General features: G+C 44.6%; 1 protein-coding gene across 3 annotated transcripts in view; it reads left to right on the top strand.

Annotated features, from left to right (window-relative positions):
• Positions 1–1024: 1024 nt before the first annotated feature.
• The window catches only part of LOC144128758 (myosin light chain kinase, smooth muscle-like), a 44398-nt gene continuing 21745 nt past the window's right edge, over positions 1025–23677 (top strand). Inside the window, exons 1-4 of one of the 3 annotated variants that reach the window (XM_077662416.1) lie at positions 1025–1282; positions 16006–16052; positions 18190–18280; positions 21886–22092. In XM_077662416.1, coding sequence (XP_077518542.1) covers positions 16019–16052; positions 18190–18280; positions 21886–22092 — 332 coding nt within the window. In that variant the 5' untranslated portion in view covers positions 1025–1282; positions 16006–16018. The remainder of the gene's footprint in view (positions 1283–16005; positions 16053–18189; positions 18281–21885; positions 22093–23677) is intronic. The other 2 variants (XM_077662417.1, XM_077662415.1) reach the window with 2 other exon arrangements.

Here is a 23677-nt window from a genome sequence, read left to right as displayed (position 1 = left end):
TTAAGGGGTTCCAGAAGACGTCGGAAGTCAACATCATGTCATTATTTTGAAAGGCTGTGCCAAGAGATAAACTGTTATTTGTATACTTTTATAGGCTCGAGAAGAGCTTTTTCTTTCCGTCCGCACTATGCTCCTCTCACGCTGCGGTGAAAAAAATAATTTTAATGCAGGACTACTGCTTCAAGAGCCCATACAGTGAAATCAAAACACTAGTAGGGTTTTGCTTATCCTAAGGATCGCATGTACACATCACAAACGATTCTTTCTGCTCTTCAGTGTAATTTCGTTAACGACAGCACAGTTAAACGCGACACAAGTACTGGTTTGTCAGAAATGTACAGTTTGGGTGAGAAAAATGAAGCATTTATAATGTCCAAGCAACTGTCAGGTGGTTAAAGCTATCTGAAACATACTACTTTCGAGCCAGCTTTGATATCGTTGTTTCTTATATATTGCAATCATCCACCAGAAATCTACTACAGTGTGCAAGTAGTAAGGGAGTAATATTAATTTGCAAACATTGTTAGACATCTAATCCACCTAGGGGATTGCCCTAAATATTAAAAATGTGCAAGGTACCACTTTTAAGGCCCCAGTAACCAACTGGAATTGAACCTGTGTGACTCACTAACCGCGGCATTTGTGCTCTGTTTTGTTGCTTTATCGTATACAGAAAAAAAAAAAACGGAAAAAACCTCGACTGATGGGCTTCTAATTTGAGGGCAGGTACTTGTGAATAAATCCTAATGATAACCAGTCGATAAGAAACTTAAGAAGGAAATGTCGGTAAAATGTCCGATGCAAGTGTGAAAGCCTCTTCGTTGCAGTGACCCGAAATAATAAGCATAACCGTATCCAGTCGTAGCTAGCCGACAATATAGACGCAACCACTATGCAGTCAGTTTCAATGACAAAAAGAAAAAAAAAGCGAAATGTGAAAAATGTCGGAAAGCTGCTCTAACGCACCGCACCGCTCTGTTTAATTTTGCCCGGTGGCGCCCTTCGTTGGCGGTCTCAGCAACTCAGCGGCGCTCGCGGTTCGTCGAGGAGAGAGGGAGCTCGGAGGAGGTTTCCGCGCGTGCCTGGACGCCCCGTGGGACGCTTGGGATTCGCAGCTCGGTGTTGGCCGCGTCTCCCACCGTGCGCCTGCAAAGAAGACGCGTGACTGTTGTCGCCGCACTGGATACGCACGCTGGCGAGGAGGGAACCCCGCCGAGAACGTCGGTGCCACCGTCGCCGCTGCTCGCCTTCGTAGTTGTTGTCTCCCGTGCCAGCATCCAACGTGAGCTGCTCATGTTTCGACTCTTGTTGACGATCGCTGGGCTGCAAGGCGCGAACTCGCGCCGCAGGGGGCGGCGAAACCAGCGCCGCTAGCGTTGTCTTTGAGATGGTGATCGCGTCGTCACTAATGTCCTGCATACCTGCTTCGTTTCACACTTTTGTTTTCTGGTACAGTACTAGTGATAAGCCGGAATTGTTTGCGATTGGCTGTATTTACTGTCAGTAGCGTACGCCTCTGAAACATGAAACGTGAGGTTTGTTAGGGCATGTTATGAGACAAGGAAAGGAGCGGTAATCTGGTCAGTTCTCGGTGTACGCATGAACAGCGTCATGAGGGATGGCATTAAGGTGCTGCCTTAAGACAAACTGACATTTATTAGGTCCATCGGCTAATCTTAGTCTCATGATTGCGAGGTCACTTGGATGGCTCTCTCATGAATCAAACACGATTAAAGTATAAGCTTGGAGCACTTTGAAAGAAGCTTGTTCATGACTTCAGTCATATGGTACTTGTTATTCGATCTCTTGTTTTTGAACAAGACTACCTAGTTACTCACATTGATTCCAAGGTACATAACTAGCTAATGCCGTCATACAACACAGGGATAAATGTGAGTATTCTTTTAGACTCGCTCAGTTTCATAAAATCGTGCGTAATGTTCGGAAGGCCTGCGTATTTTACAGACTCTAAAACAAGCCAAGGCTTTACAAATACATCTTCACCAAGAAGCAGGTGCAACCTAGTGCTAGAATATGTGGTGATTTTGTTCGGATTTTAAAACACTTTCAGCGATTTACGTTTTTGCTGGTTTCAGAGCGTTATAGCTTTTTTTATGATGGAGCACTTTTCAAACTCTTTTATAAAGGTTCATGCCACAGGAAGATGGACCATCAGTCACTTAATCCCAGCAGAAGACCCTCATTTTTGTTGTCAATTTTCGTTCCGGAAAAAAGCGTTGTTCGGTTCTATAAAAGATAGGTAATCCTTCGTCATAGATGATCTTCGTTGCACTTGCTTCGTGCAGTGCTTTCCAGTCATCACAATATGAGTTCAAACACTCTCCTAGGGGACCCTGAAACGCTGCCGAAAATCGCAGCCGATCAAATCGCCCACAGTTGTCGTTCGCATTCCGAACACTTCTCTAGCAACAGGCCCAATCAGCGACACAGTCCATCAAATTCGTGGTTTGAGAGGAGTCGCAAAGAGGAGGGAACGCGACGCTGAACCTGTCAAGTCAAGCTAATCGGTGTCCGAGTTCGGAATGAAGCCCAATTTTGCTATCATCAAGTGTAGTTGACTTAGTTGCTATCTGTGCAGTCGACAGGCTCTCCACGATGACGTGCATGCAGCTAAGGACGCCAGATTGATTTCGAAATATTTGGCCTTTTTAACGCACCACAATTGAACGGCGTTTCGTGTCCTTGGATCCAATTCATCATTGCGCCACCGGACGCCCCTGAGTTCGGCTTACAACGCTTATAGAGAGCAACCTACCAGTCGTTTCATCTGCCATGGTCAAATTAATATTTTTGTGGTAAATAGTTACGCAAGATTCTCAGTGTTATCGACTCGATGACTTGCGATCGCGCCCTCGTGGAGCACAGCTCATCTACGTGCGCTGAGTGTTGCAGCTGAAGCTCTCATTGATGTAATGTTTCCTTTGCGATGTTGTTCCGTCTTTAATCCCCGTCTGTTCACCAGTCTGTGAAATACGAGTGTTTCTTTTTCATGTATTGCGCAGAAATTCCGCTTCTGTTTAAACGGAGAGTTGATAAGTTATTAAACGTTAGCTGCAAGCTCTGAATGTTTGACGATATAGCGTAAGCCTAAATACGCGAACAAGGCAGAAGCACACGAACAGAGTTTACTGTAACTAATCAAACAATATATGCTTCCTCTGGCTCTAAAACCGTACTTATCGGGCCTATTTCCTGACTGAATTTCAAGATATCGCCTCCATGTTATTAGCGACCAAATAGTATCGCAGTTCACGTTTTTCTGAAATAACACGTAGTGTCAAACATTTATTGCTTTTTTTGCAAGTCGCCGCCGCAGTGTTCTTATGACTACAGGTGAAGGCTAAAGTTTCCGGGAAGATTGTTCTGTGAAGAAATTAAATCTGCTTGTTATGTTTTGTGTAGCGATTAGCATTTTGGGGCGCTGTTTTCAGGAGAGGGGGTTGAAAGCCCCAGTGACCTTAGCCTGCATACGAGGCGCTTGCTTGCTTGCTTGCCAGAAAGAAGCAAGAACGCAAATAAAAAGAAATGTCACAATGTTTAGTGTCCCATGCTGCCGTCGACTTTCCAAGTGCATAGTTTATTTACTTATGGAGATAAAATAGATAAAATAAACATACTGCACTCTCTTACCGCTTAGCTTTAGTGCAGCTTCTTTGCTATAAAAATTGCTATGCTGGTGGCATAATGTTCTTAGAAAATATTTACTCCCGCTGTTAGTAAAATTCCCGTTCGAAGCGGCGGTCACAGCGTGCTATGTTTGGGGCGAGCATAAGAAAACACTCCCAGACCGAGGCAGAGGCTTTGCAGCCAGTGTTGATTATTCATTCGCACTCCCCAGTCGACGTATTACAGTTCGATTCTGTGAACAATTTTTTTCATATTAATTTTCTGTCACCTCTTCCACAGATGTCACAGATGTCCATGCTGTTGTGTCGTTGAAAGGTGGCACATACGGCCGAGGAGATTGTTTACACACGGAAGAAATTAACGCCTGATATTTTCGGGCAGCATATGGGCAGAAAAAAGCATTACAAAAGAAGCAGCGATTTCGTTAAAAATAAATAGAAAGAAACTAACGTGACCTGAGCTCTTAAGAAAGACGAGAAAATGGGTGGGTGCCGAAATGTAAATAAAACAGCACAGCAGAGCAGCAAATCATCTCCTGGGCAGCAGAGTGAACTATCTCGGCTATCCTTTCTTTATCTTTTGCTACTTCTTTATGTTGCTTCTTTTCTTATACCTCCGTCACAGGGGCACTTTAAAAGGCTACGAACGTCGAGAACCTTCGAGATTCTCAATCACTATACAAGTAGAAGGAGTTGTGCCGCTGTTGTTGTTGCCTCAAATCCAATCCAATCCAATCCAATCCAATCCAATCCAATCCAATACAATACAATGTTTATTCAACATCTCAGGGATGTTTGGAGCACGGGCAAAAAGCCAGAAGAAGGCTTGACTAAGGCCCGTACCCCAATACATGGCAAGCAGCGTGCAGCTACATGCTGCAGTGGTTAAAAATAAAGATAAAAAAATGGGTGTGATAGGAGAATACAAACACAAGTCAAACATGAGCATACATGAAAATAAAGTGCATTGTAATGAAATTATTAGTTTACATGGTGAAGCGTATATATGTTTACCCATACATACAACATGATCCAAAGATATCAGCAATAAAGAACACAGCAAAAAAAAAAGGAAAAGAGGAAGAAAGTAAATGCGCAAACAGTTTCAAAATTTAAGACGTGGCGGCACATACGCACGATGGGGGATTGGCGAGGGTTTAGTGCAGATCCAAACAGGAAAAAACTCAAACTTTGTGCCGCTGCTGCATGACAAACTCGATCGCCGTCGAGACATTTCATTATCCCACACCAAGGAGCTGTGGCGCCACAATCAATAGTAATAATTTTGCAGGCATTCAAGCAATTAGCCTACAAGTTTGAACTGAAAAAGTTAAAAAAAAACCTTAATTCGTTGCATTAATTGTAAAGACTGTTGAAATTAATGTCCTTTTTTGAACAAGCAGTGTAGCATTCATTTATTTTTGAGGAAGCTGGTGTTGGTTGCTTTTGTATCGCTGGCAACAATGGTATCATAATTGAAGCGGTATTTTGTAGCCCGGCCTGCCTCTTTTCCTGCAAAATAAGACGCGCGCTTCAAAGTTCCGTATTTAACACAGACGGTACTGCTCCGATTATATTCCCCAGCGCGCTGCTCCGGGTGCTGCGTGTCCGAGACTACATGCAGCCGCCACTGAAAGGCCCTCGAAATCTCGATAGAGTTCCGCGTTGCACCGCTCACTCGATAAGCTATTTGACTCGATTGCCACACGAGCTGCCAATGTAGCAGCGCTCAATTGTCCTTTCAGTCGATAGACTATCTGTTAGAGGGCGTTCGGAATGACCGTGTGTCAAGGGTATTATTCTTCCAAGCTCGCCTGATAACATAGACAACTTGAGAATCGACGCGGCCACGTACGCATGGAGTGCGCAGCTGTCCAATTTTATAGTAATATTGCGGCAGCGTTGAGAAGACGGTCGTTCAGTGTCCCACGAAGGTTAGCAGTCCACGAAATTTCTCAATATTATCTGAGGCAAACGTGGCGCTAGCTTCCTAATGGCTGCGCCAGTATCTTAAAAAGCACTTTATCCACCGTGGGAATGCTGGGAAAACGAGGTTTCTGATTTGGTGTTGCCAGTGTTAGGTTGAAAACGTGGATTCTGCTTCAAAATCGATAGGAACGTCTCCCCTGCGGGCAGATTCAGTTATTTCAGTAATGCGTGTTTCGCTTATTAAACGAACTTAACACAACTTTCGCGAGCTTTTATAGCATTTCTGCAAGGCTTTCCTCGAGAAGAGTGTTAGCGTTGCTGCCGAATCCATTTTTCATGTCCAAAAATAGCCAAATAAAGTACGAAACCTCATGACGAATGAAATTTATCCCAGCGCCAGCTTTCCCTCTAGGTAATAATGAGAAACTCTATACCACAAAGGAGAGGCAGTCGCAAAATGCTCGAGATTATGCGCATGCGCACAGAGTGCTTGCCAGTTGCGGCATTGCCTCCACAGCTATTGTGCTGACGTGACAGCGACACAACCCCGCGGCTTGTCTGCGCGCAAAGCTTGCGAGACGTTATTTTGTTAAAAAATTATAGCTGTACACTATACATTGCTTTGTATCGGTAGCACGCTTTTAGAGACATGCGTGGCTTTTATAATTATTACCCACGTGAGCTCGGCACTAGTAGCGTAAAATACAGTCCCCCTTATGTGTGCTTGCGTTTGCTGGGATATCTGAAGCAATGAAGTACCACCTATAGTCCACGCCTATATGTTAGGCAACCGCAGCACGTTGAGAAACTTGAACGGCGTGTCCTGTTGATTGAGCGGACGAACGACCCACTTTCTAGGCATTAGTGTATATTGGCGCGGTGTGTGCTTATTTTGCCTCGCGTCAAACGCACTGCCGTGGAATAAACCGGTTATGAATGATCGCGCGTTGTTTGACTTTTGTAGTGGAAGGATTCTTGAACAACTTCCGGAGCTGAGCACAAGACAAAGACGCTCTCTGTCGGGAGGCTCTCTTACACCAAGCGAAGCTTGTCTTGTAGAGTAGCGTATCCTTTTCCACCGAGCAAAAACTACTTGCTTGCGGAAGTGTCCTTAACGGCAGCAATTCTTCGACTCAAATTCCCTGGAGGTGAGGTGGAATTGTCAGTATTTCTATTGGTGTCGAATCATTAGTGCAGTTGGATAATCTAGACGCTGGGCATGGCGTCTTTGCAAATGTGATTAATTGTTTTTATTGTCAAAATGATGTAACATACGTACTATAGCGTGGGTATTTTCAAAGAGTGCAGCAATAATTAAGCAAAGATGGGATATAAGGTGTGCACAGGGCCGACACACAAACGGATCACGTTCCACCGTGCTTACGCTTTCAGCTGTCAATTGTCTTCACAGTATGTTCGTGGATTAAGGTCACACCTTTCAGTCACTGTAAAGGGTGGCGAGAGGAGGCTGGTTTGTGAGATATGTGGTTATGACGGTTGTGGTTTGTGAGAAAAAACTGAAAGGTGAGCAATGGGACCTTAGAGCTCGCACACAGCCTCAAGTCTCTTGCCTTTTATTGCGCTGTGGTTGGTTTGTCCATCATTGCTTTTTTCTCAAGCACTTTGAAAGCAAAAATACACATGTCTTGTTTTCTAAAGATGTCACGGTGTAGACAAGGTTTGGGAGCTGAAGCTAGGCTGTGAGCTTAGGTGATTTGGTTGACCGGTTCGCTTCGATGTGGGTAAACCTACTCTTAAGTTCTGATGGCTTGGCGGTTGGCTCAAGGCCTTTCATTCGTCGTCATTGTGAACTGTGGGTAAGTTTTTGCGCTGCTAACTCATTCGTAACTAGGAATGTTTAATAGAAAGTAAGGCTGCGGGTAGCTGATATATATGTATCTTTGTTTGGATATTGTGGCTGTTTCTTTTTTCGGTCAAACATTTGGTGAGGCTTTCTTCTGTGAGGGAAAAGCTCGTCGGTGCCCGCTGACAGGTTCACGCTAGCTAGGCCTACGAAAAAGGGTATCTGACCTATGTGACATGCTTGTCCGCACACACAGGACATCCTGTCGGCACGGTTAGAAAGGGCAATGCTACGTACCAGTTCTGTTTGGACAAAAAGAAAGCACGCGCGTGCATGACGATTACACACAAACACATCAAATAGAAGCGTACGGGGACACGCACACTGCATTCACTAACAGAGATATAGAGGCACAGGGACGCCGGACGGAGGGCCCACACAGGAAACATACGTTTAGATTATGTTTGTGATTTGTGCTCTGATCACCGCACAAGTACGAACACAATCGAAAGGTATGTTTCCTGCGTGGGCCTTCCGTCCGGCGTCCCTGTGCCTCTATCTCTGTTAATGAATATCGTTGCGATCGTTTGTCTCCGTATGCTTCTGTTTAATTTGTGTGTGTGTGTGTGTGTGTGTGTGTGCGCGCGCGCGCGCGCGCGCGTGTGTGTGTGTGTGTGTGTGTGTGTGTGTGTGTGTGTGTGTGTGTGTGTGTGTGTGTGTGCGTGCGTGCGTGCGTGCGTGCGTGCGTGTATGTATTCGGCGTGCTTGTGCATAAGTTTTTTGTCCAAACAAACTGTCTGCGCAGCTTTGCTTTTGTAACCGTGCCGACAGTATGTCCTACTATGTATGCGGCTGAGACTGCAAGCTTCCCAGGACATGCATGCCACATAGGTCAAATGCCCTTAAAAAAATGGCTCACATATATATCAACTTTAGTTAGTTCCCAGCAGTTCTACAGCGCGTTACACAGAATCAAGAGCTACGTATCAATGCCTAAGTTAAAATATCACTTCTACTTTCTGTTGTATCTTAGACTGATCAATTGAGAGCACTCTTCTAGCCTACAGCCTACTTTTTGTTTGACGGAAAACTTTTCACTGCATCACTCATGCGATTCGAACTAATCATCAAAAAGATGTCTTGCTATACACACCTAAACGCCGTCGCCTTCCATAGCCTTCACAGCAGCTGTTTTAGCTTGTCCTCGCGTTTGAAACTGAGCACGCCGTTACAATGATGGGCGTGAGTCACCAGGTGTCGATTTCAACAGCGTAGCTGACGGCAATTGTGTGCACAGGTGGTGAAGAGGCTTTGCCGCCGGTGACCGGCGAAGCAGTTAGCATCGCACAAGTGAAGGTACAGTGCCGCGGTATCGAACGCGTACTGTAACTCTTCTTGTTGCATTGTGTCCCCTAATACACAGCTAGTGTGATGGGAGAAGAAGGGAAAAGAGGCGGTAACATGGACTGCATAGGCAGAAGCAGCTAGAACCACATCTGCCATAGAGAGGCGATGAAGTGTCCTACTTCGTAGGGTACTGTCCGTCATCTTAAGACCGCTGTGTAGGTCGCCATTTCAAAGGTACGAGAATTTTTGGGGAATGTTTTGCTGAAGTCAAAATCAGTACGTGAAAATGAAACAAAAACCCTGTACGGGCTACAATAAGAGTTAGTAGATTTATACAATTCAAACATTAATCTAAAATATCTTTCGGAAGAGTGGAAGTGAGTAATGAAACTGTACCTAACTACTCCAACCTACTTTTCTGCCGCGAAAATTGGAGAGCGCATTGCGTTGGATACATTACTGCGCTGAACTTTTATATGCAATGCCATCTTTGCTTTTTTTTTAATGATCAAATTTGCCGGAGTCTCCGGCATCATCTCTTATAGAATGCCTTTGTAGCCATATTTGTCACTGTTAGTAGTAAATTGTGATTTATATTGAGCATCTTCTGTGGTGGCGACGGAAAGCGTGAAATGGCGGCGCTAGCGGTGAGCAGGAACCAGTTCTTTGGAGCACTCGTCACAAAGGCATCCAACGGGACAAACTTATTTGGTCTCTCTTGCATAAACTTCAAAAAAGGTGTGGAGGCTGGGGCCGATGTTCTTGCAGAGTCAGAATCTGGAAGAAAAGCCCTGCATTTGTTATTTCATTCCCACGCTTTAGTTTCAAAACTTGTGAATTTTTACTTGCTAAAGCTGCAACTCGACAAAAAAAAACACCATAAAGTAGAACTCCGAATAAATTCTAACGGAACTCAGATATGCAAGCGTCAAAATGCAGCCACCGCGGCCATGATTGAGCGCGCGACCCCAAGCTCAGTTGCAGAATCCATCGTATAGATGATCGCAGCACTGGACAGGTGTATTTCATATCTAGTTCAGCACAAAACAGTCGACTGCATCACGCATTGGAGCAGGCGCGTCTTTACACACCGTTGGTAGTTGAGTAGGAGCATTACTGAGAGGATCATAAATTATACTCGCGATCGTCAGAGTACAGAAGGAGACAGCAGCAGGAGGCGCTATAACTTTTCTGACGACGGCTTGAAGGCCACCGCGTTTTGTGCAACCCCTCTGCAGAGAGACGCTGCCAAACAATTCCGGGAGGGGCATGATGTTTAACATCATAGAGCGGTTAGTATTCAGCGAAAGCTGATTAAACTGCTGAACCCCCTAAAAGACATATTTGTTTTTAAAAATGGTCATTTAGTATACGTGCTTCCATCTGTCGCCAAACCTAGAAAGTGCTTTCGACGAGTCCCGCTCGCCTTAAAGCGGACACAGGGTGCCGGAAAACACATGACAGGCTGGACTCGTCTTAAGCCATAAACGACAATCGGCTTATGACGAACTTGGCTCGTCCAAGTCTGCTTGGGGGTTTAACTAGCTTTTACGAGTTAAACCAGCATATTCTAAACTATAGCAGAGATCGCAAACTACCCGTGACTTCAATGTATCCTGTTTTCGAATTCCTCGTGCTGTTACCCGCAAAGCGTTCTAAAGTTACGCCATAGGCATCTCTGTCGGGATCACCTCGCCAGAGCCGCGCTGAGCTTTCCAGAATTTGGGCTGCGGTAAACAATAGAGAAAGTGAGCGGGGCTGTGGTGTGGCCTTCCGTCTTTCGCAACGGGAGAACCTCAGACATCGGGGTGGTTGGAGCACGGGGGAGAGGCGAGGGGACAAAGGACGTAAAGGAGGGAAGTGGAGAGGTGGGTCGGGGAGGAGGAAAAGTAGCTCGCGCGAAGGAGCGCATCAACAACTCGTGGCGCCGTGGGAACGTGTCCAAGAACTCTCGGCTCCTCATTTATCAGCAGTGTTTTGCAGCAGCAAGACCGGCATGCTTTGTCCCTTCTTTTCGTTCATCGCTCCCCCTCCGACAAAACAACGATACGCTGTCGCCGCTGACGCTGGTGAAGGTTCGCTACTTCTGCCACAGGCGAGCACGGCATCCAGTGTGCGGTTTCCGGCTTAGGTGAGGTCGGGGGTGAGAGGGATTCAAACTGGCAGCGCTGTCAGCGCGTGCAATCCTTGCCCTTAGGTGCTTCGAAGTTTTTTTTTCTCACTTGCTTCAACTAGACATCAGAGCGTTGCTGTGCTGTAGTGTAAGAAATATTCACTGCACATACTAGTTTTTTTTTCGTGGTAGCGAACGTATGATCGCTGCGCGTTCGTTTGGACATGTTGGTTATGTGCAACTCCGAGAAATAATAAGTGTAGGTTAGACGCCGAATTTTATTTAAGTTACTGAAATTACCAAGTTTTGTTTTGCTCTTTGTAGAAAACCTAGTCTTTGCGGAGGCCCTTTATATGGATCATGAAATGGTATTTACTGAGGTTAGAAAATGCGCGGGAGTGATAGGTATTCGACCACTCGTCAAAGCAAAAATCTTTAAGCTAGTTTCATTAACACGGAAGATATCGACGATTAAAAATGATGCTCCTCTTTGCCTCCCTCAAGTTATACACGCCGATGCGCCAGAAAAAAAAAATAAAGAACGCACTTCGGGACTGCACGCCTCCGCGCCCCATCTGGCCCCATTCTGCCCACGGCAAAAAAATAAAAATTAAAATTAAAAGCTAGCTTCATTCAGCATGATGTTTAAGTTCGAAAATGTATTCGGCATTGAGCTACATAAGCAGCGCGAAGCGAGGATTGTACAAGAAAGGGCACACAGTAACAGGAGCTCTGACTTCCAACTGTTTGCTTCTTGCTGAGACATCCTTTAGGCACACAACATACGTAAGTGTGTACATAAACCGTACCTTAACACGAAAGGAACAGTTGGAAATCAGTGCTCATATCGCTGTGTGCCATTTCTTGTGCCGACCTGGTTTCCCGCTGTTTACGTTAACAACCAACTTGTTCAACAAACTTCTATCCTGGGGTTCAGTCATTGCATCATGTTTGCCTATCAGCTCCTAAGGAAGGCCTAAACGATAAATGTTGCGCTGTTCTATTCTACATGAGAATACGGCTAAATGTGGTGCACATTCTAGAGGTGTGTGTTTTTTTTAATTAGCTGGTGTTCATTGCTGCTCACATGTCTATGCCTAAAAACAGTTTGCATCCTCAAAAAAAAAAAAGGCAATTGTAGTGTTTTCTGGTCTTGGCAGCATTCTAGCACTTCGTGTTTCTCATTTCCGAAAAAACAAATCATAGACGCTAGGTGCCAAGTGTGTATTGGTACAGAAACAAGGTGTGATTACATCAGAATACTTTCAAGCATTGCAACTTGTGCAGACATTACTTGAAAATCCTTTGTGTTTTAAACTTTTTTTTTCTAGTGTTTACCACATCGCACTGTGGTTTACTGGTCGGCCTGTTCAGTGATCGTTTTCTGATCGACTTGTGTGTGAGCCTCATTCTTTTTCTTGCCGCAGTCAGCTTTCGGCACCATACTCCCGGATCTCACAACTTCAGTACAGATTCATTTCTGTACATACTGTAACCGGACGGGATAGTGGAAACCCCGTCGTGTAGAGACCGAGCAAACGACACTGCGGTAAACACTCCTGGCACCTTTCAGTCTTGCTGCTCGTGCGTCTCCTTTGTTTCATCGTGCCTGGGAGTGGAGAATAAAGCATCGACACTCGATAACAAACATCAGCAAGCGACAGTCTTAGGGAAGCCGAAGCACCAAGCAATATTGCCTACAAGAATACATAAAAAAATTTGGCCCTCAATATACCTGGTTAGTTTAGCTAAATGCGACTTAGGGGAGCTAGCATGTTTGCCCTTGATTAGCTTTGTTTATCTTTGTTCACTTTTTTATAAGCTTCAAAACTCGAGTTGCGTCCGATTGTTCTTGTAGTTAGTTCGCGGCTCTCCTGTGGCGATAAGCCTCGTGAGCTGCTCTTTCCGATTAGAGTCGTCGTACCCTCAAGTGGCAGATAAAGTTGTTTTCTCTCTCTCTTTCTTCCCTTTGTTCGGTGGTCTCTGAAGCCACTTGTAGTAGCCTCTATACGGCACGTTCCTGCCCCGGTGACTTCATCATTCGCCTTTTCTTTCTCGCTTTTCTGCGCATTTCTCGCTCTGCATCTGCCCCGGCATCCCGTTTAGCTGTTTTCATCGCTCCACTTCTGCTTGTCGCCTCGCTGTACCCACTTTACCGGTCGACTCCCGTTGGCACCCCATTCTTTTGATCTGCTGTTCATGTCGCCGCGTAAGACGTTCGGCTTCGGAATCTGTCAAAGGACCGGCTTCATGATTTGTTGTTGTTATTTGCATTACAAAAAATATACCGTTTACTGCACCCCCTGGACGCTCCTCCGGCACTTCATCCTTCGCCTATTCTATCTGGCATCTGCGTGTGCAAGCATCTGCGTTTCTCGCCGCTCATCTTCACACGCTGTGTCCACTCGGCTGCAGCTGGCGTGACGCTCTTCCGTGCTTGCCCAAGCTTGCTCCCATTGGCTGCAGCTGGCGCGACGATCCTCCGAGCTTCACCTGGACATAACGGCCTTCTCGCTAGTAACAGTGTAGTGTTAGCGGAATAAATATTTTTTTTTTTTGGCGGCAAGCTTCGGTCGTACCTGGATTTTATTTCGCTGCATTTTCAAGTTTTGTGTATTGTCCCAATAGGTCCAACGTTTCTGAGAATAAAGTTTTTCCTCAGTTATTTTTTAGCATTCAAAGTTTCCGGAAATTGTACACCTCTACTTCTAACTGGAGGCCTCTCGAGCTGTGCGTTGGAAATCATCTCCTTCACCTTCTTTCATCCCTTCGTTCTGCGCCACGAGTGTTTACGAAGGCCGCTGAACAGCGGGAGAGACACACTGCACAGTTGAGAAATGAAGAAGCGGCTGAACCCGCGGTGCCATTTAAAGCGCCTGCAGTGACCAACATGACAAGCGCCAGTGACCTACCGAAGACGAGGCGATGGCTCGCGACGCGCTGCCGGCCGCAGTCATGTTGCCGACTACATTTGACTGCATTTATCTGCACTCGTGTCGGTGTGGCAGCCGACGGAAGGAAGGAAGGAAGGAAGGAAGGAAGGAAGGAAGGAAGGAAGGAAGGCCTCAGACGTTGCTGGCACATACCTACTACGGGGGAGTGGCCAAGACACAGGCGGTTAATTACTGGATACAGGAAAGTTTTGACGGGAAAAGGAGTGGTAATAGTATGTAGTCTGAGAGATTGGAAAAGGGAAGGAAAGGGGTCCAGTTAACTTGGAGATCAAAGACGGGACAATTGCTTAATGTGCATAATAGTACACAATGCCTGTAATGTTGCAATGTCGTACTGATTGAGGGCGGCAAAAAGAAATTAGAATGGGAGTCGCTGCGTTTCTTGAAGAAAATTTTGCACAGCAGAGCGCACACTCCTGTCGCTTCGTCCAAGCACAGAAGCGCCAATGGAAAGAACAACCGCGGAGCGGTGGCAGCAGCCTCTGACCGAAGCGAAGGTCGTTGTTGTTGTTAGCCTATCAAAAGGTGGCACATACCCACACTGGGGGATCGGCCAAGAATCGGGTGACTATTTGACTATTCACCTGTATTCAGGTAATTAAAATGAAAAGCACGCGGGAAAGCAACACCGGAGGATTCTTTCTCATGAACAGAAAAGGGACGAAAGTTTTGACTTCAAAATTAATAATAATAATAATAATAATAATAATAATAATAATAATAATAATAATAATAATAATAATAATAATAATAATAATAATAATAATAATAATAATAATAATAATAATAATAATAATAATAATAATAATAATAATAATAATAATAATGTTATTATTAAAAATAATAAACACAGGAACTGCAAGGAACATAATTATTGAGCCAAAATGTAATAATTGAGAGGAAATAAAATTTTGTAACCATTAGAATGGCAGTCGGTGAGATTCTAGCAGGAAATTTAGAACAGCGGTACAAACAGATCTGTGGCTGAACCCGAATGTGGTGGCACCAAATGATAGCAAGAGCGGGCTGCTTAAACTAAGGCCAAGGGGCCGCAAGGGCTCCTCCAGCAACCTTCTTTTCAAAGGGCTGTATCGGCGACAATAGAGCAAAAAATGCTCAATAGATTCGGGCTCACGGTAAAATGCACAAAGGGGAGAGAGCGCCAAACTTGACCTGTGTAAATAGAAATTTAGAGGAGGTCCTGCGTTCTATGTAGCGTGGGCTGGCGCCGCTTCCTCTTCATTGACGAGGCCGGTGCTGGTCACGCGGATCGTTACGTACCATGAATGAGGAAGAACTCCGCGCGCGCTGTCCAGCTAAGGAAAGCGGATGATGAAGGAGGCCTCTGAAGACTCGAGTGCGGCTACCACCGCCTATGAGTCGTCCCGAAATGCGCTACTTTTTTCCTGCAATGCAATTCATGCTTGCGCATGTACTGTCGACGACGAAATAGACTGTCTGATTTTGTTTTCATCGCAACGAGTATTCGACGCAAATTATCTATCACAAATGCACGCTAGAAATGAAAGCTTGTGGCCTTCTTGAAGTGCCCAAGGATGTTCAGAACGAGTTAATCAAATGGTTTTTCTACAAAAGTGCGACTCCCGAATGTGTCCACTTCGAATACGATTTAGCCTAGATATCAAGATGAGTGTGTCAAGCGCACCGTACACATTCAGTTAAAGACATGAGACCGAATGCATTTGGAATATGGGTGGTGCATAGCAAGTAACGAAGCGCCAGCGATATTGCCACGTGCCCTGGCAGACAATGAGTTTCAGATGACGGTTGTAGCCCCCGTGCAGGCAGCTACGGCGACGTATATTTTTAATATCAATCAGCGTCGAACTCTTTAATTGCATTTTCGTGCACAATTTTTGCCAAGCCCCTCGTTCATACCACTGCTGCGGTGATGTGATGTATATTAAAACTTGTACGTGTTTGGTTTTTGAACGCAATACTCTTGGACTAGTTTACAGCAGCGCAATCACTCCTTATATGCTTAATAAATATATACTACATAGTGCTCTATGCAGTCAGTGCCTAAGAGATGGAAATGCATTTGAACGAGACCTGACCTTAAAAACATCTTTAAATGCTAATTAAAAACCTCGATACTAACTGACAAAATGGTTTCTTTTTATTTGGTTGACAAGTTTGACTGATTTATTGCCGTGATTCAGGAGGTTAACGTCCTTTATTCTTTTTCAGTGTCAAGCCTACTATGATATATGTCGACGAGACAGACCCAGACGAAGGTGAGCAGGCACGTTTTGATAAAAGCCTTCGACTCAGTTGAGAGCACCAATAGGTATCGAAGTCAATTTGATAGCGTTCATTTATTTCGTTTCTGAATTTATTTGATAAATGCGCTTGCAAGGAATCCTATCTTGATTAGCTGCGTGCCCAAGAAGTCCGAAGTTTTTCTCGTCTTACCTGCATTAGCATCCACGTCTTTCACTGATTGTAATGTCCTCAGTGACCGCAAATTGACGCAAATCAATTGGCATGTATTTGCCCCTAAGATTTGATAGAGCTGTTTATAGTTACGCAATTAGCAAGCGATCGGCCGTTTATGTTGAAAGCAAGTACTCCATCAACCCCTACTCACAAGCTCGACATTTCACTTGCACAATCAGACACCCTCAGCCCTGTTCTTACGACATGTGTTTTTTTTCCCTCTTTAGTTTCAAAAGCTTGGTTCTCCACCTTTGAAATAAATATTTTTCAATCCTCGTTGTGCAGCGCCAAAGCTGCGCATTTTACCTGTAATTTTGTTGAAGCATGTACATTGGCTTGCATCGAAAAGTGACGACGCTCGAGCTGGATGGTTAATGATATGCCATTAGATCAGGCAGCGAAAGTATTTACCTTTGTAATACAATCACATTTGGATTTTGTAGTGAGAGCGCCTATATTCTGACTTCCTGTCAGGTTATGTAAATGCTTTCGGTTAGGAGCGTAAGCAATAATATTTGGAATAATGGCATATTTGATGGGTGTGCTAAGTTTGCGTCGAGCCTCGTTATAACGAAACGGTTTATAACTAAATAGTGGATACAACGAAAGAATGACGATTCCTCTTGGAAGCTCGGTAAACACGGGCTATAAACAAGCTACGGCTATAACGAAGCAATCGCAGGGCCCCTTCGGCTTCTTTATAACGAGGCTCAACTTATATATACTGCGAATCAGGGAGGCACCACGGCAACCACTGAAGTGTCATGTGGTTAGAAAAATCAGAACGGAAGTAGCTAGTAACAAAATAACTTTAATCTCGGCGTAATTTTTTCTTCGGTGTTACTAGTCTTGATGATAGGAGGAGCATGAAAACGTATTGAATTGACGCATTTTGAGGTCTTACAGCCAGGGCAGACTGAAACAGCCAGAAATGTTCGTTAGCATCATGCCACCAATACAACCCTGTTATTGTACTTACAACAACAGAAGTAACATCTTCTTTATGCCATTTTTTATATTATACGAATGGTTACCTGCAAGTAATTCTCTAGAGTTTCGAAAACATAAGTGAGTTTTTTTGTTACTTAGATTTCACTAAAATAATAAACTACTGAGGGACAAACGTCAAATAAAGAAAACGGACTAAAACATTGATAACCATGTGTCCAACATGTTTTCCTTTTGCCTTCTTCCCGAAAGGACTGCCCAAGGTAAGCTTAAATATTTTCTATGCTGTTATTCGATTCAACTTGATGTTTCTTCGCTGATATACTCTAAGATGTTCACAAAGTTTCTGGGTTTTAAATGGGAAGAAGTTTGGAGCTTGGCTGAAAGTAAAAAAAAAAGACACGCTTGCTCGAGCTTAAAATTTTAGATAAAATGGGTATCCGTTCTTTTGTGCGCTCTTTTAAAGCTGGTGGCCATGGCTAACCCCTCGTGTCGGTCACATTAGCCATTGCCTTTATAGTTTTTGACAGAAAAACTACAGATAATTTTTGTCACAAAATGAGTCAGAAAGACAAACTATCTTTTGTTCCTCCCTCGTGCTCACATCTTCTTAGCACTAAAGGGAGCTCTGCCAGCATTTCTGAAACAAAATAGGTCGGTTAAGCTGATCACGCAGTTTTCCATAGAAGTCTTTATAAGCGAAATAAAACCTTGCACTTTGCTGAAAACGCTCTTCATAGTTGAAAACCTTAAACGGCGAAATAGACGCTTGAACTGAAATTTGGTTAAGCTTTGGCACTCATCTTCTGCTGAGCTGCCCAGGGGAAATCTGTCTCCTGGTTATTAGGAATTTCTTCGTGGAACATTTTATCGTAAAAATCACCTCAAAGTAAGAAGTTTATCGAATGTGAACCCCTTTTAGCTGAATAGGCAGGCTTGGCGGGACAATAACCAATGAGAGCGTGGCTTCCTTCGTTTACCTTACAGAGCCCGAGCCCCCCTTCGAGCCTAGGCAGGTGAAATTAAAGAAGAACCAGGACGTCAAGTCAGAGTACACGCTCAGGGATGAACTGGGAAGGTAAGTCTTTGTGGTGAGGCGAGACATTTTCACGAAAGAGAATGCCGCATCTCGTTGTAAAGAGAGATAAATATTTAGCTTGCCCAAGTTTTGCGGCTAGGGAAGGCTTCGAATTGGTTTTCAGAATTGGAAGGTTGCTAGTTGTAAACTTCCTTCGAATAAGCAGATTGTTAGTAACAGACGGTTACTTAGTTACGTTTTTTTAATGTGCCGGCCTGGCTGCTTTGTATGCGTTTCCTTGAACAAAATATTTAATGTTGCCGTTATCTTGTCGTGTGTTTTATAGCGCAGGATAACGTATTCCGTAAAAAGTTGTCTGGAGGGCTCACATGCCTGTGCCAACAAATACCGCTGCCTTTTCCCCGTCTTCGACCACGATAGTCAGACTGCAAGGCTTTAAAATGTTGTTGTTGTTGGCTTCTGGTGGAGTGGCACGTAACCACAGGGGGGGATTGGCCAGGGTGCGTTGCACATTCAAACAGTAGAGCCACATTGACGTATTTAACGTAGGCAGTAATTGGTGAAATTTTGTGTTAAAGGATATAATTATGAAAACAACAACTAAGAAAGGGATCTTCCTAACGCAGTAATGTGATCATGAGGATAATCGCACACTGGTATTTAGGACATATCCCTTGGCGCTTGCCACAAATGAGAGAAGAACCGGAATATAAAGAGGAAGCCCTAATCGAGCGTAGGTAATCTCCAAATGTCCACACCTAATTTAATCGTCTTTGATAAGACACACGGCTTCAGGAGATGGCGGGATTATTTTAGCGGTTCGAGATATTCAGCGCCGAATTATATAAACCTGCTTCTAATTTCATGAGGCATTTCAAGCATTGACTATGGAAATATGCTTTCTAAGTACCGTGAGCTACGCATTGGCAATGTGTCGCTTTAAATAATCAGATAGCGCCAGAAAAGAGGTCAGGCATTTAAACCGAAGTTACTTTCATTCTTCCTCGGTACTGAGAGAAGGCAGGAAGGTTATATTTTTGACAATATAAACACAATGAACAAGGATTGATGGAGACCCTCAATTTATTAGCCAGTGTTTCAATGAGACGACTCTTCTCCGTCTGGAAAATACGTTGCTGCTGCTGCTGCTGCTGCTGAGACTAAAAAAAGAAATGAAAGTGCACGGTCCTGTCGACTGGCTCCAACTTGGCCACTACCACTGCAGCGTGTAGACAGAAGGGAGTTGAAAGAAAAAGATGTGAAAGGAAAGGCTGAAACCCTGGCCAATCCCCCACCGTGGGTATGTGCCATCGTATTGGAGGCAACAACAACAACAACAACGACAACAACAACGACTCAAAGAAAATACGCGCGTCGCTGCAACCGAGTCTGCCGGAGCGAGCGGGCAATGCATTCATGAGCTAAATAGGGCCTTCACTCCGAGGGGGAAGGCCGGTAATGTGGGGAAGGGGGCGTGGATTGGAGAGGGCGGTAAGGAGGAGAACATGAGATCGATAAAGCTGTGGTCCAGACAAGAAGGATGGAGTCAGATGGCATGGTAAAGAAAGCTTACAACAGACTACACAGGCAGCAGCAGAGAAAATGAAGTTGTCACGAACATCAAAAGCAGTCTGCAAAAACCTTGACTGCTAACTGGAGGCAAAAATTGATAATTAAGAAATAATTGCGCGAATGCAGGGTGGAAAGAGCAAAATCTGGCAGGAAACGCTGTGTGATAATTCAGGAGGCTGTGCTCTTTTATCTGAGATAAGATCAGGTTGACCTAGAACCATATTATATAGAAGCAAGCATGAGCAGGGAGATGATATTTGTGCATGGTGCAGCAGTGTTGAAAACAATAAAAACGTCCTGTAAGACTGTAAAGCTATGCATCCAGACATCAACGAGGACATGATGAGCCTTCCAGTAACTTTGGGTTTCAGGGATAGTGAAAGCAAAGTTAACTCATCAGCGGTAGATACGAGCAACAAAAGACTAAAGTATTGATGGAGCAAAAGTAAAAGGGAAAAATTGCACGAGCTATCAGAGAAATAAAAATCATATGGCTTATAAATTAGAGAAAATATGAGCGTAAAAAACGATTTGAAGTAAAAAAGGAAGTAAGTACAAAATAATAAAACAGCCATTTTAATTTACTAGACACAGTGGCACTCGCTATCGCTCCAATTCAAAGGTGATGCCAGTAATATCTATCTATCGGGCTGACTTGAAAAATATGAGGCAAAGGAACAATCGTACGGGAGAATCAAATACGGGGAAGCAAAAGTGAGAAAAAGAATGCGGTAGTGGATTGAACTGGAGAGGGCAGCAAGGCAGCGAATGTGAACTTGATAAATCCATCGTCTAGGCATGGTGGACTGTGATACGTGGCAAGGCGAAGATGAAGAGAGGCTGACCTGAAAAATGTGAGGTGAAGAAACCCAGCAGGCAGAAGAACCAAATAAGCGGAAGTAAAAAAAAAAGCGTGGGGGTGGTGGGCGGAGCAAGACACAAGAGGAGAAGGGAAGAAATGCACAGAAAAATGTGTTTCACATCAGAGACGGCCAGGAGAGCGAAAACCAAAAAAATGACAGCAAAGAAAGTGATGAGTGTGGAGGGAAATAATGCTGGGAAAACTATAGCAGTAGGTGTACAGTAGATGATAAAAGTAGATAAAACGAAAAAGATTAATCACGAAAGAAATGAGAAAGAAGCAATATGAAGTACTGGAAGGCAGGCAGGCATAGAGCGTTTTTTTATTGTTTTTTTTTTGCTCTGACTCTCGAGTGGCTATCATACAGCTGGCCTAACCGAAGAATTTGCGATTGTCAAGACATTGATATGGCAAGTGGTTCTTAAAAAAATGGGAATACACATTGTCCTTTTCCATCACGGCGCACCATATATTGGCGTATATAGGAATTTTGAAGCTTTTGGGGCGTCTCACGACGACTCGTCCCATCCGATGATGGCAAAGTCTGCATGAAGTGAAAGGTGGGGCGCATGCATGGTGGGGTAATGCACCCCTCCCCTTTTTACTCTAGCGCGCACCCTACGGGAAGATGCCGAAGGCAACGCGCGGCATGTAGAGTGTGAGATCACGTGATCACGTGACCACGCCTGTGTTTGTCTTGGGACGAGCTTATTATAACTACGCTGTAAAAGCTATTGCTCAAGAAGCGATTTTCTGCATATCTTTCCAGTGTTATAAATGAGCAATTTCGCTGGTGTTTCGGTGTTATTTCCAACCATCCTGACGCTTCGTCCACGCTCAGGAGAATGTGCCGTTTCTAAAATCTTTTCATAAATTTATTTTGCACGCTTTTTAAATCAGCTGGTAGTACTTCGCGTTGCAGAAAAAACAAAAAACATACAGGACTTCTTAGGGCTTTCATGCAGAATTTCGATGGTAATATTTATTTATTTATTTATTAGAAGCAGATAGCGGCTTCTGAAGAAGTAAATTAGCTGTGGGCGAGGAAGTTGCGTTTCAGCGAGTGCCAACCAGAGGTCATCATCATCATCATCATCATCATCATCATCATCATCATCATCATCATCATCATCATCATCATCAGACGTATGTGTGATCCTAGAGGGTGGTGACGAATGCGCAATGCCACTCAACGGGTGCTGGGCTGCAGGGGCAAGTTCGGCACAGTGTATCGGTGCGAGGAGAAGAAGACGGGCCGGGTGTTCGCGGCCAAGTTCATCCTGACCCAGAGGGCCGAGGATCGCGCCGATGTGGAGCGCGAGGTGGAGATCATGCGCTCGCTGCAGCACCCGCGGCTGCTGCAGTTGTACGACGCCTTCGACGACTCCAAGAAGCAGATGATCCTCATACTGGAGATGTAAGTAGCTGCGGGACTGAACGACGCCTTCTTTCTCGCAGAAGACCGCTAACGCGCACCACTCTTTCTTTTTTTTATTCCACGAGTGTGCCATTTGGGTACAGGGTGAGATGGAAGAACTGCCGTGGAAGACAAAGTTATGGGAAGAAACATAGACCACGTTCACGAATAAACCTGCAAAAAGCTTCATAGTGATTACGTATTGTACGCTTATTGCACTCAGGTACGCGGTTCCACCTTGGGCCCGTGTCATTAAGGAAGCATATATAAACTGAAGCCATGACTGGGCCCGTCCGCGAAGAGTGGAGAGGACGTGTGTTCATTTGTGTCAGTGGAATCTGTTTGCGGCGCCGCCACGTGCGACAGACAGACGGACAGAGTCAGAGCCATCCCTCCTCGAAATCGGCGCACAGAGCCATTCTCATCCTGCCGATTAAGGCTTTTGTAAAGTTAGAGCACGCACGGATGAATTATTGCTCGCTTTCGCTTGCGCAACTTTTAAATTGGCACTATTGCTCTGTTACTTGACTCTGTTCCAGAAAATATGCCCGTGATCCCGCCATGACAACGCAGAGTTCTTTAGGGTGGAGTTCTGAGGTCGCCTTCCAAAGCTCCTGTTCTTAGCTATCCTGTGGCTGGCTTATTGTGTGTTGGCGAACAGAAGGGCTCAGGACTTAAGACGCGCGTGTCTTTGACGGGAGAAATCATTTTGTCGCCAAATATCAGTGCCAGAGGCAGCATGATTTTCAAGAAAAGAGGTCTGTGCAAAAAAGTTGCCCGGAAGGTTCGTGTGCGTTTACCCAGAGATATTTCAAGAGTAGCCCTTCGTTTGCAAGGATTGTGTCTTCATGTAAGGCGAGAAGCACGGGCTAGTCCGGATATTTAGATGAGCAGAAAAAGCAAGGGGGCGTTTGTTCTATCTATTGTACAACAAAGCGATATGAACAGAGGAGCAACCGGAGCACCGCGACTCAAACGGAGCTGGAGTCAGGGTATACGGTGTTTCAAAAGGGGAAAGCCAGCCAAGCAACTGGACTCGTTCAGGATCCGTGACTGCGAGAAAAACAGCGCTAATGAGCACTAGAAAGGTCGAGGAGAGAAAATTCGAGCGACTTCCTTTATATATCCACTTAAACTCACGCAAAGCACTTTTTATTTCGTTCTTTGTGACTAAAGAAAGAAAAGTTCACTCTTATTTTGTTTTATGTGTGTGTGTTTGTTCTCATCGTTAGGAGGGCTAAAAATACAGGAATCTTTGACAACCGTGCTGGCTGCTCCCCAACCTTTTCGTGCAGTCCAGCCAATGATACAGCTCTAAATTTTTCGCCCCGCAAAACGTCGCGAAAGGTGAAGGGAGTGACGTCAAATTGACTGGATTTAACAACCAAGTGTTCATTGCTTGGGCTTTGACTTTAGCTGTCATTGCATTAGCCACATTACTTGCCAGTTTTGATGTCCAGTTACTTATGATATTCTTTTTTTTTCCGAAGCAGCACAAAAAAAAAATGCCCTAAAACCAATAGAACCTGGGCACTGTCTTTCTACACAAGACAGCAAGCAGATGGCTCCGGAGCGTCTGCATTCT

Source organism: Amblyomma americanum, chromosome 4, assembly GCF_052857255.1.
Source record: "Amblyomma americanum isolate KBUSLIRL-KWMA chromosome 4, ASM5285725v1, whole genome shotgun sequence".
Lineage (NCBI taxonomy): Eukaryota > Metazoa > Arthropoda > Arachnida > Ixodida > Ixodidae > Amblyomma > Amblyomma americanum.
This window is presented reverse-complemented; position numbering and strand designations above follow the sequence as displayed.